The sequence below is a fragment of the Solanum dulcamara genome, chromosome 1 (assembly GCF_947179165.1).
Source record: "Solanum dulcamara chromosome 1, daSolDulc1.2, whole genome shotgun sequence".
Classification (NCBI taxonomy): domain Eukaryota; kingdom Viridiplantae; phylum Streptophyta; class Magnoliopsida; order Solanales; family Solanaceae; genus Solanum; species Solanum dulcamara.
Genome location: NC_077237.1, coordinates 87,948,142 through 87,969,937, shown reverse-complemented (window position 1 = coordinate 87,969,937; position 21,796 = coordinate 87,948,142). Strand labels below are relative to the sequence as shown.

At 35.3% G+C, this 21,796-nt stretch overlaps 3 protein-coding genes across 3 annotated transcripts; 1 reads left to right on the top strand and 2 right to left on the bottom strand.

Annotated features, from left to right (window-relative positions):
• Positions 1-1,591: 1,591 nt before the first annotated feature.
• On the bottom strand, positions 1,592-6,221 carry LOC129883518 (dihydrolipoyl dehydrogenase, mitochondrial). The gene is made up of 2 exons (XM_055958161.1): positions 5,779-6,221; positions 1,592-3,096 (listed from the first exon to the last, which is right to left on the bottom strand). The coding sequence occupies exons 1-2, from the start codon at positions 6,040-6,042 to the stop codon at positions 1,846-1,848; spliced, it is 1,515 nt and encodes a 504-aa protein (XP_055814136.1). The 5' UTR covers positions 6,043-6,221; the 3' UTR covers positions 1,592-1,845.
• A 1,326-nt stretch (positions 6,222-7,547) lies between these two features.
• Positions 7,548-13,993, bottom strand: LOC129883511 (YTH domain-containing protein ECT4). The gene is made up of 7 exons (XM_055958156.1): positions 13,650-13,993; positions 11,326-11,471; positions 11,124-11,197; positions 10,557-11,006; positions 9,836-10,366; positions 9,503-9,715; positions 7,548-8,744 (listed from the first exon to the last, which is right to left on the bottom strand). Exons 2-7 carry the CDS (start codon positions 11,408-11,410, stop codon positions 8,124-8,126), a joined length of 1,974 nt encoding a protein of 657 aa, XP_055814131.1. The 5' UTR covers positions 11,411-11,471; positions 13,650-13,993; the 3' UTR covers positions 7,548-8,123.
• Positions 13,994-16,280: 2,287 nt separating this feature from the next.
• On the top strand, positions 16,281-21,344 carry LOC129883503 (ADP-ribosylation factor 2-like). The gene is made up of 7 exons (XM_055958151.1): positions 16,281-16,391; positions 18,701-18,858; positions 19,301-19,371; positions 20,413-20,532; positions 20,658-20,776; positions 20,867-20,948; positions 21,067-21,344. Exons 2-7 carry the CDS (start codon positions 18,711-18,713, stop codon positions 21,070-21,072), a joined length of 546 nt encoding a protein of 181 aa, XP_055814126.1. The 5' UTR covers positions 16,281-16,391; positions 18,701-18,710; the 3' UTR covers positions 21,073-21,344.
• The last annotated feature ends 452 nt before the right edge of the window (positions 21,345-21,796 follow it).

Sequence of the window (21,796 nt, the reverse complement as noted above, 5' to 3'; positions counted from 1 at the left end):
CTGAGATACAAGTAGTATCAGACGAAGGGAATAATTTATTGATCCAAACTATTAACATATGACATATTTTGATCATGTCACAAAGTCTAAGGATAAATTTAGATCCTTTCCCTGTCTTGCAAAGTGAAAAAAGAAAAAAAAACTTATTTTTTTGTTTTTAAATTAAATATATGTATAGTATACTAAAATATTATTTAATCTTGTAGTCTTAAATATAGCATATGAAATCTTGAGATTAAAGAGTTGTTGAATTAGATAAAGACATTCTTTTTTAAACAGATTAAAAGAAAATTAAGTAGCAGCGAATATCCATTGGACAAAACAAGTCTATATAATTAGACACTTGTAGTTGTTCAAACACACACCAGGTTGACAAATCGAAACAGATACAAATGTCTTAGGTCATTTCGCCAAAAAAAATAAATATGACAAACAAATTAAATAGCAGCGATATCCATTGAATAAAACAAGTCTATGTGAAGACTATTTAAACATAGTACACATGTTACATTTTTTGTCCTTCCAACACATAATTGCAAATAGCCCAAAGGATCTTAAGAAGATGTTGAACATCTTGGCTGGTTTGTTTAAGGAAAGAAGGTTCAAATGGTGGCTCAATGAACATGTTGTCACAACTATTGATAATTGTTTGAGCATAATATATCTTAACTTTGCAATGTTTGTAATCTCCATCATCTGTACACCCCATAATTTTGTCAATAACATTATAGTATGTATCAAAACAAAAACCAAGTCTTGTTCTTTGATTGAAGTCCTTTTGTTGGTGAATGCATGAGTAGAGTTCAAACCTAGCAATACCAGAAGAATCTTGTACTCTTGACATAATAGCATTGCTTAGATCTGTGATGTTGTCATGTTGAATGTTGGGGTCTGATCTTAGTATCCATGAACAATGGTAAACTTGGTCTGTCTTGGAACAAATATCATCAACTAGATCACATTTCACATGACTTGTGCTGGTGAAGAGTATAATCACAAACATAGTAGATAAGAGAAAAGCTAATGTGAAAGAAGAAGACATTTTGATGTTCTTAGGGATGTTAAGAAGAGTGTTTTCTTTTATACAAGAAAACATAAGTTCATTTTTGGCAGTATTCATCTACTCTTATTTTTGGTCAAAATATAGATTTTATAGATTAGATTGTCTTTATGGACAATTGTCTAGACCTTTATTGCTATTCTAAATCTGTTTTAAATACTTGGTAGAAAAGACTTGACATGATCTTTTTCCTATATAAATTTTCCTCAAAATGCTAGTGGAAAACATTCTTTTGTTGGGTTTTCTATTGATCTAAAATCATTGTTAGATTTTGACATCTAATTTTATACCAAAACAATTTGTTTGTTGAATGTTGAAGGATACACACCGACATCGGGTGAAATATCTTTAATGACAGTATCATAAACACGCCTCAAACTACGAGAATTTCTGTAATTTTCAATATCTTCCAACAAGACAAGAGTAGAGAATTTTGAAAGCACAAGTATCACCAAATTGACTGATCTACCAATCAAACAAGATAAATATAGTATTTAGGGCTACCTGCCAAAAGAGCAAAGCAAATGGGAAGCTTAGTAATGTCTAGCACCATGTTAGTGCTAGGCAGTTGATGCTTTCAAACATGGACAGTACTGGCATTAGGTTACATATCATCTTTATTATGCAAAAATGCAGAAGATGAACATTCATATGATGTATTTGGAGTCCCACATAAAGGGGAAAAGTGGCTGCTTGAGTAACGGCAGCAACAAAAAGCCTATTCTAAGCGTTCAAGATTCTCAACGGAAAACGAAAAACAAGAATATCGACGATATAACACAGGCCTACATGTGAATGGGCTTGTCGTAAGTGGCCATGGCTGCTTCTTTGAGTGCCTCACTCATTGTTGGATGTGCATGGCAAGTACGAGCAATGTCCTCACTTGATGCTCCGTACTGCAATGCCAGTACAGCTTCGTGAATAAGCTCCCCTGCATTAGGTGACATGATATGGACGCCCAGTATCTTATCGCTCTCTTTCTCAGCAATTACCTTGACAATTCCCTCAGCATCATCAATTGCCTTGGCTCTACTGTTTGCTAGGAGAGGAAATTTGCCAACACGATAATCAACTCCTAGCGACTTTACCTGTTCCTCGGTTTTCCCAACATAAGCCACCTCCGGGTGGGTGTAAACAACACCGGGTACCATATCATAGTCTACATGACCCTCCTTGCCTGCAATAAACTCTACACAAGCAACGCCATCCTCCTCTGCCTTGTGAGCCAACATTGGTCCAGGAATGACATCACCAATAGCATGTACCCCCGGGACATTAGTGGCAAAACGTTCATTGACCAAGATTCTGCCAGCCTTATCAGTTTCAACTCCTATCTTGTCCAATCCAAGTCCTGAAGTAAATGGAACTCTTCCAGCAGAGACGAGAACAACATCAGCCTCGAGAATGGCTTGATCACCACCGGATGAAGGTTCAAGGGTCAACTTCACACCATCACCTGTAGCATCAACTGACACCACCTTAGTATTTAGCATGAATTTCATCTTTTGCTTCTCAAGAACACGTTGAAATTGCTTGCGAACTTCACCATCCATGGTTGGAACAATATCAGCTGCAAATTCAACAACAGTCACCTCTGAGCCGAGGCGACCCCAGACAGATCCCATCTCAAGGCCTATATAGCCAGCACCAATAACAACTAATCTTTTTGGAATTTCAGTCAAAGCTAATGCTCCAGTGGATGACACAATTTTCTTCTCATCAATGGTTATGCCAGGTAGACCTTTGACATCAGAGCCAGTTGCAATAATAATATTTTTGCCTTTGACAACAGAGCTACCACCTTCGACAGTGTCAACAGAAATTTCAGAAGGGGACAGGAATTTACCATATCCCTTAACATAGTTTACTTTGTTCTTCTTGAATAGACCCTCAATACCTCGTGTTAAGTTAGACACGGCTTTATCTTTTTGTCCCATCATGGCAGGGAGATCAACTTCGACAGAAGAAAACTTCACACCATGATTGGCAAATGAATGTTGCGCTTCATGAAACATGTGGGACGAATGAAGAAGTGCCTGATGTACCAAGTAATGAGAATATATGAAGATTAGAAGTAAACAAGTTTCAGTCTTCACAAACTGACTACTAAAAATGTTTCAAGCACAGTCGGTGACAAAATATTATAAAATCATGGACCACTATACAACAATATTTACAGAATGCCATCCAAACTTCATACGCAGAACAACAACAACATAAAACTTCATATGCAGAAGAATCATAAAATGTTTAAATGATGTCACATATGGCATACCAAAGCGAATTATTACCTCGTGAGCTCTGAGTATGGGTTATCAATAGAGAGAGTGGGGAAAAAAACAGAAGTCCAACGCTACTTAATAAATACGCATCCTATGGGCACAAGTTCACAAATCTGGCACCAGGTTTTTTGTCATCACTGAACAAATGTCCTCTTGGGGAAGTTGTATCAGTGGAGTTGGTACACGAGAACCCACCATCATTTCACATTTAAGGGCATCAATGAAAATAATTTGGCAATAGTGGAAATATAATTCAACTCATGCATCACCTATGCAGCATTTCAGATAACCCCTCAACTCAAAATTGTCTTACTAGATTTCCAAACCAAGGGAAGATCACACAATCAGGAACATTGAGAAGCCTTTATAAAAGGTAGAAGAAACTATGGAAAAGGAAAAAATCGTGAAAAGATTTCTGAAAGTCAATCTGATCTGCAACAGTACCCTTCCCATTTATTGGCTCGACAACCAGGCCTGTCCGACTGTAACTAAATTGAATAGAGAGTATTAAAAGGAAACTAACATCAACAACAGCTATGCCTCACTCCCAAACAAGTTGGGGCCAGCTATATGAATCCTCACTTACCATGTTACTCATTTTAGCTCATATAAGGCCAATATTATATAAAATACAAAATAAAATTCGTAAAAGGAAACTGAATCCTCTTATATTTAAAAGTCAGAAAATACAAAGCTCGAAGCAGAAAAGACCTAATATTCTAAAACACATAATTTTGCTCAATATTCAATAGCACAAATGCATGATAATATCTATAGAGACCATCGGCCTTGTGTTAATTAAAAACTCATAATCAATTAACTAAACTCAATCTCAATGTAGTCAGGTCGACTATATGAAAATCTTCATCCATTCTAGCTATTATTAAAAAAAAAAAATCTATCCATTCTACTCTATTTAGGGTCTATTTCATTTCAATACTAAATAATGTCTTTTCCAACAAATAAATAGCTCTCTAGATCTCACATTATCCCACTCTCTAACCAAAACTAGACGACTTCTCACGGATATTGAACCTTAATGGAAGTATAATAATACAATTAAATCTTAGTCCTAATAAGTTGATGCCGCTTATATGAATCACTTGCTTTCTTTATATTATGTTTGTATCTATGTTTGCATTGATTCCTAGATATAAGTCTGATTCGTCCCTTGAACCATCTCCCACCATCAAATTGACAATGCACATGCTAACAGCTACACCTAGAGATCTATGTAGGATATGGTCAAAACATCTCAAATGATACTTTTATTCTCTAAGTGTGCTACTTGTATTTTCTATTGGATGCAATCATTTCTAATTTTATCCAATCCTTTGCTTTCTTTCTATTATGTTCTTATCTACGTTCGCATTGATTCTAAGAGAAGTCTATTCATACTTTTAAACATCTCCCACCATCAAACTGACAACGCACATGCTAATAGCTACACCTAGAGATCTATGTAGGATATGGTCAAACCATCCCAAATGGCACTTCCTCCTTTATTCTCTAAATGTTTCTTGCAACTTCTATTGGATGCAATCATTTCCAATTTTATCCAATTGGATGTGACCACATATTCAGTCTTAAGTACAACAGCTGCAATTCTACAACAACATGTTGGATCTTATAGACCTAACATTTGCTTTGTTGGACATATTTGTTTGCACTACAAGACCATAAACATTTCCATTTCAACCATCCTATTTGCCTTCTTTTTTGGGGGTAAATTTTGGTATTTTATTGATGAAGTAACGAGTATAAACACCACCTCGGACAAAGCTCATTCCCTACCTGGCCCAATCGACTAAGAAAGAAATAAACAAGCAATCAAAAACAAAACACCTAACACTTTGAACCTCCATGTCCCCTCTATCCCTTTGCTAGAGTTACTCTCAAATAGGGACTTTTAGTTTAGCACTGTTAATTATCTTTCTTCCTGCTACTTCCAAACTGCTAAAATCTTGGTAGTTGCATACTCCTTTATCGATTGCAATATTTGCCAAGTAATCTGCTAGTTGATTTCCTTTCTTGAGAATGTGCTGGAATGTATGTTGTTTGTCTTGTAAGCATGTTTTGATTTCTGTCACCATCTCTATAACCATCCTATTTGCCATACTCTTGGAAGAATGAATATGCATAAGCTCAGGGCAATTGCACAGTTAGTCGGTGGAAACAACAGAATTGCAATACCAAACAATAGAAAGATCTAAAGGAAAAGATCCAACTTAAAGAAAAGTAGAATAATAACAAAATTCTGAATTTAGAAAGTTGTCGATCAATCAACTTGTACATCTCAATCTCAAAATAAGTTAGCATCAACTATATAAATCATCTGTATCCATTAGGTTCCAGCAAATTCATCATAATTTCACTATTTTCTTCTAATATACTCATCAAAGCTCATAAATTCCAAATAAACGAATGAGAAAATACCTTAGAAGGAATACAACCAACATTAAGGCAAGTACCACCGAGAGTACCACGTTTTTCGATACAAGTAGTTTTAAGCCCAAGCTGTGCTGCTTTGATCGCCGCCACATAGCCGCCGGGACCACCACCGATAACAACGACGTCGTTTTCATCGGATCCTGAAGCGAAACCTCTGGTTAAAGAGAACGAATACTTGGAACTGCTGTAGAGGAATCTGGATGACAGAAACGTTGTAGCCTTTCGTCTAGCTAAGGTCGAAATCGCCATTTCTAGAGGTCAGTTATCGGAATCGTGAATTCCGTTGAACTTTCCGGTAAGTTTTTTTGGTCAATTTTGGAGATTCGATGTGAACTGTTGAGTTGTTGAAGACTCGAATTTTCTTCTCTTACTGCAAAGTTTATTCGCTTTCTTCTTTCCCTTCCTTTAATTATTTTTTTGAAGTGTTTGTTGACTATGGCCTCGAGGTCAAGCGGATCAATATACAATTTTGGATCCTCTCGTAGTCAGAAAAATCAATTGTTTTTTGTTTTTTTTCTGGTAAGTATTTTTTTATATTCAATTTTGTATTGGGCATTGGAATAGCTATTCCGCCCATTTCGTCAAGATAAACAAGGCGGATTCTATCATAAGTCGTTCCCACCAAGAAAAAGGATTATTATTTTTTTTGTTTGTTTTCCCACTCGGTGTTGTGTGCCCGCATTGAAGCCTCGATTAAATTTAAATCGTGCAATTTTCTTCATACAAATGAGTGGTTGTTACCTATTGTATTATATCATATGTTAAACCATGTTAACGAAAAGTCACATTTTTTTCATATGGCTTATTATCTATGAGCCCGTTTGGATGGGCTTAAAAAAGTAATTTTTATGTATGAAGTGCTTTTAGAACTTTAAAGTGCTGAAAGTTATTTTTATAAATAAGCAGTTGAGTGTTTGAATAAAAGTGTCTATGTTGAAAATAAGTATTTGAATTTTAGGGTTAAAAGAATAAAAAGGGTAGTTTAAGAATTTAGTTAAAATATAAGGGATACAAAAGTAATTTTCATGGTCAAACAAAATGGCTTTAAGCACTTAGAAAAAAAAAGTTAGAAATCTTAACTGTTCATTTTTGACTGACTTTAAGAACTTTATGATTTAAAGTTAGCATTAGGCAAACACGTCCAAAAGCTAAAAAGAGACTTATAAATTGATTTGACCAACTTAAAGCCCATTCAAACAGGCTCTATAAAATCTTATTTTATTTTTTACCTCGTTTTATAATAGCTCTACTCATGACCTACTTTTTTCTTATAAGTGAACAATACAATTTGTCCAAACATTGTATTTTTCAATACATTATAAAACAATATGTAATAACTATCCAAACAAAGGATAAAACACACCACGAACCTAATCAAGCCAACTATCGATTGTTTCCTTTTCCCAATTGAAATATCTCCATCTTATCAACGAAGTGTGTGTTTATATATAAATGGTGATAATTTAAATTTAAAAAAATAAAACAAAAATAATTGATAATTGAAATATGAAACTCACCCAAAGAAAATCAAAACCATTTATAGGCAAAGTACAGGGACTTAAATCTAAATGGCAAAGTACAGGGACTTAAAACCTTTGCCCTAGTCATTTAGGTACGGAATCACCTTTGTTAGGGAGCACTTCACTCTCCAATATCGATGCATATTTAAATTTAGTCAAACTTCAATGTAAGTACTATACACCAAATAGAAAACAAAAAAAATTACTGTAATAAACCAATTGCTAATGGGAACACTCAATAATTGAAGATATATTTAAATCAGTGATAACTAATGCATAGGCACATAAATGGTGATATTTCAATTGGGAAAAGAACTCTCAGTTATGGAAACACAAGAACCATAATAGAGACACACACAAGAACCATAATAGAACTACTTTGAAACACAAGGCTGACAATTTGAACTGCAGAAACTCTCAGTTACTGAAGATCCAGAATAAACATAACATCAAGCAGCCGCGAACATTACATTTGTTTTCCAGACAACTACTAAAGAATACCAAAAGTAAGCATTTTGCTTTGTCTTTTTGTCTTAATGCTGAAGAAAAGATATGGAAACCTTGAATCTGTTGAAAAAGAGAAGCCAAAAGGAAGAAACTTGCATTGTATGTGAAGCCAATATCAGCCATCATCCAAATCCCAACCACAAACAAAATTAGAATCTCAGCCACGTTCTCCTCGAAAGGAGGAATGAAGAACAGAACATATCCAAAAACTTATTGTCGGATCAACTTTGGTAGGACCAAGTATATTATATGACATGGAACTAATTTTCCTTCAGTAACGATACTTACTGTGCTCACGCATACTCACTTAAGGACCTTTTTTCCAGACCCACTGGCCTCATCACGTTGGAAAGCTCTAGGATCAAGAGGAATTGTTCCAATAGTCAGGAAACCAGAAGATTCAGCATGTCCATTAACTTTAACAGGCATAGATCCCACAGTGACAACATCAACTGACTGGGTGCTCGCCACTGTGGTGGTAGTACTTTGTACATCCATGGGCTGATCTTTCAATGGTTTTGGGTTGATAGTTAAGGAACCAATTTTCAGTGCACTATTAACGTGTGGACCTCCTTCAGCCACAAGTTTGTCACCATTATTTGCACCCTCTTTGTTAGCTTTAGAATCTACAGAATCCAGTTCTGCAGGAACAGCCATGCAATTTCCAGATTGTTGGTGTTCACTACACTTCAAGATCTTCTCACTTTCACCAGAAGGTAAACCTGAAGTAGAATTTAGCTTGCGTGGAGGATCTAGAACAGGAACAACAAATGGGCTATTGTAGCTCCTGATTAGCAGCTTGGCTTTCTCTTCCTGCAAGAGTTTCTGTCTGTTTTCATAATACATGAAGTCATCTAGTAATGATGTCCTTGACGCATAATCCTTAAATACTTTCAGCATCTCAATACCTTTCTTGTAGCGTATCTGCACATTGAGAACAAAGGATTGTCAGATTTTTTCCACTGCCTTTCTTGCAGCATATGTGTTTATTCACAACAAGGGAGAAATGACACATAAACTATTGAAGGGTAAGGTTTCATAAAATATGCTGTTTCTCTGATGTGGCTTTTGAGAAATTATCAGTGATATTGTTACAGGTTTAACATTATAATGATCTTGCAAGAGGTATATAGACTTGCGGACATTCGCCTTCAGTTGCTGGATACTGGAAGATTTCTTTGATAATGGAGATAAAAGTTTTCTATATAAACATAGATATAATGACAGTTATAGTGCATGCTGTTAACAAGAGAAATAGTGATTAGTCAATGCTTGTCTACATATGACATAAAATGAATAGTAGAAGTCAATTTAGGACATGCCGTAATGTGTGTCACCTCCATTGGCTCCAAAAAAAAATGGAATAGAAGAAAAGAGAGAAGAGGAGCACAGAGAGAAAGCAATGAATAATGGGGAAAAGGAGAGCAAAAAGGACGGATATATCATTGACATTGAAGTTACAGAAATGACAATAAAGAGAGCCAAAAAAATTGGTAGCAGGTTCTATGCCATTTCCATATGGAGCTCATTTAGTAGCAGGTTTATGGCATTCCAATACATGTTCATATACTACACACCTCGGACCGAAAATACTAATTTCAGGTAAACATACTGATGAAAAAATGAGTGGTAGAAGCAAAGACAAATTTATATGCTGCAGCATGCATAATTAAAGAACAAACCTCTTGTGTGTCTCTGCTGTTAGTTACTGGCTTGTTCTCATTGTTCTCTAATATAATATGCCTAAAGTTAGGGTTTGGGACATCCTTTATGAAGTGCCACTTCACAGGGAAGCTACCACTCCACTTATCTTGCTGCCAGAAATCCATGTCCTGGTAGAAGTCTACAGGACCAGTCATTTCAGCGACCCCACAAAATTGCCCACTTGCATTAACCTTCATATTCAAGATTCAAAGACAATATCAAATTAGTTGAGCTTATTTGGACAATGAAATATTTGGCTAAAATAATTGGTGCTTACTGGTGATTAGACCTAGTGGTAAAAATCAACTAACCGAGAAAAAAAGGAATATCGGGCAGCCTCTTGGATTTCCAGCAGTTCTCTGAGCATCTTCATAAGCACTATTCAGCTTTTTGTTCCCATTAGGGGTAGATGACCAAACATTGTACTTTATACTCTTGTGCACATCATCCTCACTGTATGATTTGATTACGAAAAACTTTGCATTCACAAAGTCCATCAGAAAATCACCTCTATTATACTCATCAGCATGAATAACTATATTGCCTTGCACATCAACATTTCCTGCTCTTGTAGTGTACGCCTTCACAACCAATTGCTTTTTCATTTTGTCAATTCTAGGTCCCCTATTCTGTTCTGACAACGTATCAGGACTAACTTTCCCATCACTTGGGGTTATTCCATTTAGAAACTTTGGCCTGAATTTATCTGTATTAGCCCGCTCATGAGCACCTGATCTGTGATTAGACAAGTCAATTTCAGATGGAAGAGGAGCTCTCAGTTGACCGTGATTAGACAAAGTCTTCCCCTGAATAATGCTTCCTATAGCTTGAGCTACTTTACCCTATCAAAGGATTAACAGAAAAACACAGAGATGTGTGAGCCACCAACCCGTGAAGAGGTTAAGAAAGATACAAGATAGAATTTCTACAATAAGCACAAGAGCACACTTAAAATAAGAAGAAAACTAACAAATCAACCCACGTAAAAGAAGCCCTATTGGACACCTTCAAACACGGAAGAAAGTTCCTTACCGGGTGAACTTGAGAGGATGGACTGGAAAAACCATGTGACACGTGCTGCTTGCTCGATGCAGCATTGATCTTTGCACTTTCAGAATCCCTGTTAGATGCACTTTTATAACCCCCTAATGAAGTTGGGGTAAATATTGGAGATGTTGGAGATAGATTACGTTTAAGACGAAGATCATCAGCTCTGTTAGTAGAAGATAAAACACTATCCATTATTGGGTCTGCAGCATTCGCATGAATACCAGATGTAGATGGTACCGCCATGGGAAAGTACGAAGATGATCCCAAGTTTTCATAGGGGGGGATTGTGTAGTAATGTTGTGGCCCTGCACATGGACCATCAACTCCTACTACAGCACCAGGAATGTAAGGGTTGTATGGGTTATATGAAGACTGTGCACATCCATAGTTAGGTGTATAATATACATATGGGAAACTTTCAGTTTGAGCATCCTGAAATGCAAAAAAAAACAGAAGGTTACAGCTACAGTCAACAGACACAATACAGGGCAACAAAATGAATAAAAATATTAATGTACTTTGGTTAACTACGTCCAAGAATGAACTAACCATATACTGAATATCTTGACCATCCAGACCAAAAAATCCTTGGTGGCCATCCCAATCTCCGGGTGATTCTAATCCTGACCAATAAAATGTTAACATAAGTAAGGGATCCAACTATTGTTCGCAATTTGGAATCTCAAGATAAAGTTCTAGAATCATACCTACCTTAGTAAACAAAGAAAACAAAAAAGAAAAATTATCATACCTGTACAGAAATAACCATAATTGGTGGCAGGTGGATAATATAATCCCTGATCAACAACAAACTCAGGGGCTCCTTCATTATACATAGCTTGAAAGTTCTGAAGCAGGGGGGCTAGTGATCTGCAGGTTTTCCTCAGTACACTGAATCTGGCAACACAAAGAAAATACCTTTATCATTTGAACCATCACGCTCTAAAATAAAATGACACTAAAAGTCACAGAACATTTCTGTTCGCGAGGGCAAAAATGTCTTAAATATCCCATTCTAATCATGAATCCCAAACTTTAGAATATAATCATCCACATATCCTTGCTCAGGAATATTATATACTCTGACTATCACTCCTTCACAGAAAAGAAGTAAAACAAAAATGTACTAACTAATAGGTACGTGTCACTCTAACACACAACCTAGACTCAAAAAGAAGCAAAATATTTCGAAAGAAAAAAATGCAGAAATTTGTCAGAAGTCAGAACTGCTAGAAACAATCAAAAACTTAGTGGCCGACCCACAAAAGGGAATAAGCAAAAAGGTATTTTACTCCAACCTCTAATGCATCCAACTAGCATCCATCAATTACATCAGCAAAAAGTCATACTACCAGTTTGACCAAACTCTTACTCCAACCTCTAATGCATCCAACTAGCTAATCCCAACTCCCATATATGATCATAAATCTGCCACATCGGTCTCCATTTCAGCCACAACTCAAATCACACAAGGAAATGATACACTAGAAAAACATACTACTATAAATCAACCATGAATATAATATCCTAGCTATAACTAGAAACCTCTTTGATAATGTACAATCAATCAATCAACTACATCTCAAATCATAAAGTAGCTAGCATACTACAACAACATACCCCGTGTAATCCCACGAATGGAGTCTAGGGAGGGTAGAGCGTATGCAGACCTTACCCCTACCTCGCAGAAATAGAGAGGCTATTTACAACAGTTATGCAAATCCTCATCCTAGTTAGACTACTTTAGCCAGGCTGTCACAACCTACCAAAATCTTGCTCCTATATTTGGGTTTGGCACCAAGAATATTTTGTAAAGCTCACATAAGAAGCACTCTGAATTTCACATAAACAGGAGAAGTGAAACCATAAAGCTGACATGGCACAATCGCAAAGCAAATTAGCAATCCAAAAAGAAGCACAACAAGCCAATAGCGGATAAACAATGTTTTAACTCACTAAATAGAAGAAGATAAAACCAACAAGAAAATCAACATGTTCTATATAAAATACAACTACCACACTGTAATCCTAAACTAGAAGTCAATTATATTCATCACATTAAACACAACAACAACAACATAACCCATGTAATCCCACAAGTGGGATTGGAGAGTGTGGTGTGTACGCAGGTCTTACTCCTACCTTGAGAAGGTGTAGAGTTTGTTTCTGATTGACCCTCAACTCAAAACAGATGAAAAAGACATCAATTTGCAACAAGCACGAACAACAACACACACCTCAATCCCAAACACACAAAAAAGACAATTATCCTGTCTAAAATGCAACTACCACACTGCAATCCTAAACTAGAAATCAATTATATTCAGCGCATTAAACACACAACAACAACACCTAAACCCAGTGAAATCCCAAAAGTGGGGTTTGGGAAGGACGGTGTGTAAGCAAACCTTACCCCTACCTTGAGAAGGTAGAGAAGTTGTTTTTGATAAACACTCAGCAGAAAACACATGAAAAAGACATCAATTAGCAACAAAGCAGGAACATCAACACACGCCTCAATCACACACAAAAAAAATACAATTATTCTGACTAAAATACAACTACCAAACTGCAATCCTAAAACTATAAGTCAATTATATCCAGCACATTAAACACAAAGCAACAACAACAAACCCAGTGTAATCCCACAAGTAGAGTCTTGGTAGGGTGGTGTGCACCCAGACCTTGAGAAGGTATAGAGGCAGTTTCTCATAGACCCTCAGCTCAAAACAGATGAAAAAGACATCAATTAGCAACAAGCAGGAACGACAACACACACCTCAACCCCAAACACACAAAAAAGACAATTGTTCTGTCTAAAATAGTACAAACTACCACGCGTCAATCCCAAACCACCACTACGATCCGACTAAGACCTGCTGTGGAGCTAACCCTCGTTCTATTGGTTCGGTAATTGCTACCAAGACAATTTCTTTATACCCATCAAACAACCTCTACATGCTAATTCAATAAAAATCCAAACTTTATACACAAAAAAAAACAAAAAAAACATACCCATCAAATACTTAAGAACAATAAAGTCCTAAAAGAAAGATTTGACATGAAAAAAATTACCAATAGCAGAGCAGATTCAGTACATGGTTGACCTGCAGAACTGAATGATGAAGATTAAATAGAATAACTGATGAAGAGAAAAAAGGAATTTCTTTACCCTTAACAAGACATTGTTACAGAAAAACCCTAACCCTAGAAAGAGAACCAGAGATTGAATAGACCAAAAAAAAATGGCGGACTTTTGCAAAACGAGAAAAAATTGGAATACGCTAGCGAGATAGGGGAAAGGGATATTAAGGGGTGGGGTAGGTGATGGTGAGGGCGTAGGGAGTGAGGGGGTGGGTGCGTGGTGGGAGATGCAGCAGTGCACAACACGAAAGAGGTGCACGAAAGTTTTGAATGTACCTTTCCACACAGCGACACTTCTTATATGATGTAGAGAGGAAAAGGGTAAAAAAGGAATTTGAAACGACGTCGTTTGAGATTCTTTTGGAACCATCTAGTGCTCAATGAATTAAATTTGAAAAAGGAAGAAAAAAGAGAATAATTAAATGAGATGGAACCACCTAATGGGCTTAATGGCAAAAATATTCTACATGGGGAATATGTTTTGAGAACTTACATAAATTTCATTAATTTGGGGTTAATTACAAAATATACTTTAATTTATAATATTATATATTGTATCAGATTTTGGTGTGTTTAAATATATTCAAGTATAATTTATTTTAGATATATTGTATTGAAGTAGATTCGTATGTATTTAGAATATATAACAAATCTCACTAGACTTTCCTCCGTCTCGCTCGTCATTCTCCTATGTATCTAATATCTCAGATACATGTGAATTACATGAGATACAGACAGACACTTGTATCTAGTGTGTATCTAGTGTGATTCACATGTATTTGTGATACATAAAATCACGCTCGCCTCCCTCCTCTTCTCACTCATTTCTCTTTCTATTTTAGTGTATTTGATAGTAAAAATACATGTATCTAAGCATATCTTTCTTGATATATGGTAAAAAATTCTTAATTAGTGGTAAGATATGTAATATTTTGAAAACATAGGTAATAATAGTATATATGGCAGTGAATTATATCTAATTATGTAATTTTTCCAATATGTTTCAACAAAAATTTATTGGTGTCATACATCAATGTGTCATTAATTTGATGTCTCAAATATTGATATTCTTTAAATTTGAGTGTACATAAATAGACACTTAAGCTATCGTAGAGTTGAACAAATAAATACACATGTTCTACACAACAAAGACGCATGTGTCTTAGTTGACAAATCTCATGTGATTTGTCATGTAGGCATGCATCTCACGTGATTTGTTACGTAGGATACGTATGTCTATTTGTTCAACTTTATGATAGTTTATGTGTCTGCTTATGCATATTCAAAGTCAGAAGACATAAATATCAATTGATGTTAAGTTAAAAAAAGCATATTTATATATCATGTCAAATTTCATTCAAATTCTAATTTTATGGGGTTATGCATGTGTAAACCCACATTCAATATTTTAATGTATTTATTTTTAATATTCTTTTCTTTATAAATTATTTTTAGTGCCCGTTTGAATTGGCTAATTTTTAGTGCTTTGAAGCTAAATGGCTTAAAAGCATTTAATCAAAGTGTGTGAATAAAACTTCAAAGTGCTTTAATCACTTATTTGTAAGTTAAAATAACAAAAATAAGTCAAAAATCATAAGTTAGAAATCCCGACTTAAGGCTTTTGGTTTACAATCCAAAAGCAATAAGTCAATCCAAACAGAGTCTTATTTTACTTAAATAAAAGAAAAAAAAAACAAGTATTTTCCCTGAATTCAGTATAGTTGATTGATTAACGTGGTTTGAGGATATGTAGATTGAGATGATCAAATAATTAGTTTTGTTAATGTCAAATTGCTTATTAGACGTGATTTAAGAAAGATAATGATGAGTTGAATGACAATATAAAAAATAACGAAGTAGGTTAAAGCTTGTTCTTTGCTTTGACTATCCAACAACATTATCGGAAAGGCAAGAGATGGTAATATTTCAAAGTTTGAAAAATGTTGATTACAAAACTTTATAGCAATAACTTGCGAATAATGAAAAATTTATCTTATACAAGTGATGGGTAGAAATGTATTTAATGTTTTGTATGAACTTTATTCCTACGATGATCTAAATCTACACGTTATATTTGTTATGTGTTGAGCTGCACAATTATTGGGGAGGATGTCCAATTCATGAGGGATGATTTAAAGGACTAATGACATAATTTCAACTTTCGAGCTTTCATAACATTGATTTCGAATATTCTATAATTAAAATCATTCTTGTTTGACACATCAAAAAATTAAGTCTAATGTCATTTAAGCTGAGTCATGTGATCTATTTCTTCTTTACACTATCGAGGTGATAGTAATATCTAATACTAAAAATGATATATACCCTATGTTTTGATAAACAAGAATGATAGATAGTGCTAACGATAAATGATAGCTAATAAAAGTAACTAGTAATTATAACGATTAATATAATAATAATTATAGTTAAAGTGATAAATTACGACTGTTAATAATAAACAATATAATAATATTTTATCATATTAAGACTTTATTATAAACTAGTGTTATTTAACCAAATAATAAAAAGATAGCCATAACTCCTATATAAAACGAGTCGCTCAGCTTAATTTCTCTTTTTCCGTGCCACATAGCAAAGGTAGACGCAGCGAACGACAGCTCCATTTCGAGATCTACATATTCGAATTCTCCGATAGCCGGTCTTCGATCTCCGGTAAGCCGTCTTCATCTCTTCCCTGCAAAATTTTATTGTCCTCAAAAAAATTAGTTTGACTTTCATTTGCGTGAAGATCGATCTGCCTTATAGTTGTTCGTAATTGCTGATTTCTAGATGTTTTTCCGATGCTCTTAGAAAAAATTGTTGTCTCACTAATTGATTCTCCAACATTGAAAAGAAAAAAAGGGAGGTAGATCATAGTCAAAGGCTGCGGGTCTTGGTTGACTGAGTTACTTGGTGCTTTTAGTTGACAGGTAATACTGTGGAATTGGTGCACCACAAGCTGGCCTATACACCGTGATTATCACTAAATAAATAAAATAAGCGTAGAAGCGGATGGAAGTGATGGAAGTGTTGAACGTGCTTTTATTTAGCAAATAAAGTTTGAGCTGAGGAAAAAAAGAAGCAAAAAGGAGCTATATGTCTTCTAATTATGAAGTTAATTAGAGTCAGATTGAAATTTGATTGTTTAGGAATAAGATTACTATGTGTTTTCCAATTATGAGCCGTTTGGATTGGCTACCAACTTAAAGCCCCTTTTCAGCTTTTGGACGTGTTTGCCTAATGCTAACTTTAAGTCAGAAAGTTCTTAAAGTCAGTCAAAAATGAAAAGTTAGTATTCCTTAATTTTTTTTTTCTAAGTGCTTAAAGTCATTTTCTTTGACCATGGAAATTACTTTTATATCACTTATATTTTAATTAAATTTTCAAACTATCCTTTTTATTCTTTTAACCCTAAAATTCACATAATTTTCTTCATTTAAGCACTTTTATCCAAACACTCAACTGCTTATTTATAAAAATAATTTTCAACACTTTAAAGTTCTAAAAGCACTTTATACATAAAAGTTACTTTTTTTAAGCACATCCAAACGGGCTCTATATTTTTTTTATTTCCAAGCGTGTGGTTTTCTTACGGATATTTTCGATCTTCTCTTCATGTATCTGGATCTGATCGTTTTGCTATAATCATTATACTTTTCACCAATAGCTGAAGTATCTTCGGTAGTGTGAATGGGCAGGCACACACATTACTTGCGTAAGAAATACATATATATATATATATACATATATATATATATATATATGCGAGTGAGAATTTTGAAAGTATATCTTTATTAAATCTGCATCAATTATCATAAAGGACTAGTGAGCATTGTGACATTCAGCTTTCATGGCACAAAATCATGGATCTGCTTCTACGTTTTGCATATTTGTGAAGTGCTATTTTAACAATTTTAGAAATAGAGAGTTACAGGATGTTTACACGGTCAATGCTGTATGTACAGTGTGGTTACTGAAGTTTGAAATTTTAAGATTGTCATTTCCTGGCTGAATATGACTGTCTTATTGGTTTTGAGGAATATCAGTTCCTAAATAGTGCTTGGTAGTTTGCGTGGTTGTTGAAAAGGATACAAGAACATAATCGGTCATCTGACTTTCTATGAAAGGTGGTGTATCATTGTTTTCCACTAAAATGACCTATTCCTGTGTCGATGTCATGTACTCTGGGGATTTCATATACATGATGTTTTTTTATAGAGTTGCAAGAGAACTGATGCATCTTTTTGCTGTGAGGTTATTAGAATAATTCGGTTACTGTGTTTAAAGCTGTCCTTTTAACAATGTCCATCGCAAATTGAAATTGTGGAAAATTAGCATTGGTGGTATCATTATCAACAGAGTGAAATAATTGTTGAGGAAGAACTAACAAGGACGAGGGAAAGGGCTTTCTGGCCTGGGTTGGGCTTTCTGGCCTGGGTTGTACATGTTAGCTTGTAAGTATCAGAGAGAACAAGGTGGAAAGATGCAGAGTATTGTAGAAACCCCACCTAGAATTCCTTGGAATAACATCCTCAACTAAGGCTGCGGATAAAGCAATAATGAAGCACAAAAAATCCAGAACAAGTCCTGGAGTCAATTCATAATGCTTCATTGTTGAATAGAGCATAATCTATTAAAAATCTTTCTTGCTTACTAGCAGTACATATGGCGCAAATACAGTATGAAATTATGAAACTACCTAATTAAATACAGTATGAAATTATTATTTTTTGATAAGGAAATACAGTATGAAATTATGAAAGTACCTAATTAAAGACCCATTCTGCATAAATGTACTGCAAGATACAAAGTGAAACTTACTTCAGAGCTACATGCAACAAAATATTTATCCTTCTCATTCTGCAAGATGCCATTTATTCCTTTTGAAATTAATTGCATTCCTATACTCAAAGGTGACCGGAATCAGTGAAATTTTATTTTGATCCTCTGATCTTTTACAAATGATCTCGTCTATTTTTCAGTTATACAGAGATGGGGCTGTCTTTCACCAAACTCTTTAGTCGCCTCTTTGCTAAGAAAGAAATGCGTATTCTCATGGTTGGTCTCGACGCTGCTGGTAAAACCACAATTCTCTACAAGCTCAAGTTGGGGGAAATTGTTACCACTATACCTACTATTGGTATGTTTCCTGTGAATCCAATTTCTATTCTTCTCATGAGTTGCACTTCACAGTGTAACATATTTTTTTACTCATTGTGGGATATGCTACCGAAAGTGAATTATGTTGATATATCTAGCCAAAAAGCAATATGCAAGATGGATGATTTTGCTTGATAGGTGAAAATGCCTTGAAATCTTGAAACACCCTTTCAAATCATTTGCATCCATGTATGTGTTGATAAGAGAACAATGTAATCTTTGAGATTCAGGACTGTATCTCTGGGGATCAAATAACTTTTAATGGGTGCCATTGTTTCCTTCGGCTATGTGTTTTCATCAAGTGCTTGTCATGTGTGCTGTGTACTCGTGTAGAAGATCCTTCTCTTATCAAGTTATCATTTTGTGTTGTCATTTTTGCTATGCAACTGGTTATTTCAACTATCTAATCTTTCTATTGGCAGGCTTCAACGTGGAAACAGTTGAATACAAGAACATCAGCTTTACCGTGTGGGATGTTGGGGGTCAGGACAAGGTAAGAAGTTCTTCTGTCGTGTAACTCATGTCTTCATTTGAAACCTTGTAGTTCTTTGGGTTTATTTCTAGTCACTGGGGGGCATTTGACTAGCCTGTTTTTGTAGTGTATGATTTTCTTCTTAGTTCTAAATAATTTTTGTGTGTGTGTGTGTATGTATATATATGAGATATCATTTAATTTTCAAAATGTTTACCTTGCAATTATATTTTGCATGCTCTGTGAGCTACAATTCTTGGTTGGTGAAGGGAGAGGAAATTGAGACATCACTTTTGGACAATCTTGAACCAAATCCTAATTTATCTACTTTGAAAAATCATAGGATTGTTATTAAGTTTTCTGGAATTTGCTAGCCCCAGATACTTTTAAACTAGTGTTTGCTTTCAAATGGGAAATAATTTGGAGCAGAAAACAAACATGCGGTCGAGCACTTGCGGTCAAGGAATTATTGAGTTTGATCCATACTCGAGCTCAATTTCGCATAAGGCTTATATGCAATTGTAACCAAGCTCAACTGCAGAGCGTATATTGTGATTCACTGCTCGTATACCACCTGCAGTCAATGAAGGGTTCAGATCCATGATCTTCAACAAGGAGTGAGGTAATGAGTTGCAAAAGTTTGGTAGCTAATTATCCCTTGGAGACTGAGGTGGTGTCTATTATATACTGGCACCAAGGTGGACGTTTGTGTCTAGTGGAGTAGGCAGACAGTTAATTACTGGAGAAAACCATCTGAACGTGGTGTCATTCTTGAAGTTTTTTGGAATCCGTTTGGTATTTCAGGCATAAGAGGCTACTTAGGCACATGGTTTCCCTGGCTAATCGTGGTTAAGTCTCCAAACTATGATGAGTATGTGGCCGAGTGTTGCATTCTGAATGGAGACGTGGGCCTTCTTTGGTTCTTTGCTGCTAACATTGACTATTCTACAGTTTAATCGTTCTTTATTTTCAAGAGGCACAGAGTTATTTATATAGTATTTTGATTCTTGAAAACTTGAAAAGTAATACTGATCTGCTTACTTCTTTGTGATCTGTTTGCAGATTCGACCTCTATGGAGGCATTATTTCCAGAACACACAAGGCCTCATCTTTGTGGTTGACAGCAATGACCGAGACCGTGTAGTTGAGGCTAGGGATGAGCTTCATAGGATGTTAAATGAGGTACCATTGACATTTCGAAAGTGTAGTTAGAGGAATCTTTTATGATAGATCATAAACCGGACACATGATTAATCGGATTAGGATATATCATAGATGTCTCAAATCCTCATTTCATTTCTCTGTAGGATGAACTAAGAGAGGCTGTGTTGCTTGTTTTTGCAAACAAACAAGATCTTCCAAATGCAATGAATGCGGCTGAAATCACCGATAAGCTTGGACTTCATTCTCTTCGACAGCGGCACTGGTAATTTACATCGATACCATCATTTATTCAGTCTGGTCCTGACTAGCAAAGAGCGCATATTATCTAATGCTTCCTCTTTCTTTCTCTCAGGTATATCCAGAGTACATGTGCCACTTCTGGAGAAGGGTTATATGAGGGACTTGATTGGCTATCGAACAATATTTCAAACAAGGTATGTACTAAGCTTGTGTCTCTTCCTACTTATGGACAATCAAACCCCCTGCCTTCCCGATATCGTGTCAGCCTCACTTTTCACATTTTTAATTGTGTTCTATCTGATCGAATTTCAGGCTTAGAGCATCAATTAGATTCTGCTCGCGCTGGCTCGCTCGCTCACTTACCTATATCTGGAGTATAGATGTTAAACACCATTGCCTTTGCCATAATCTCTTAGTTTGGTTGTTTTGGATAGAAGTGATTAAGCTCTGAAAAATACCCTACATTTCTTTCCTTTTTCTGTTTTTCTTGTTAATGAAATCCCATGGTTAAAATTACTTGTGGTTGTTGGTTAGTTACTACAGTACTTGCAATGTAAACATATTTGAGTATAATATTGTTTTTTTTTGTATCGTAGCAGAGCTACTTTAACCCTTTTAATTGTGTCCTCCCCCGTCCTCTAACACACTTCATCTTCGTCCCAGCTTCCGACCTTTGTAATTTTGTAAATTGAATAAATAAACTGATGAAATCAAGAAGTAATTCAACTAACACAACGTTGAACCAAAGAATGGACGTTCCAATGGCGGGATATGGTACCGGCATGAGCATCTAATTAAAGTTTCATTTTAGTGCTTTTTCCTAAAACAAAAGGATTTTTTTTTATTTGGTTTATTTCGCGCAAGACATTATTTAGGACCAACGATCTACTAAATTAGTAAAAACAATGTCAGAGTTCTAAAAGGATATCAATTGCTACAAACTTCTAAAATATTTTTTAACTATTTGGGTTGTCCAATCTAACTTCGCCTATGCGAGTATGAAACTAGGCAATTCATGATGAATCTTCATAATATAATTTGT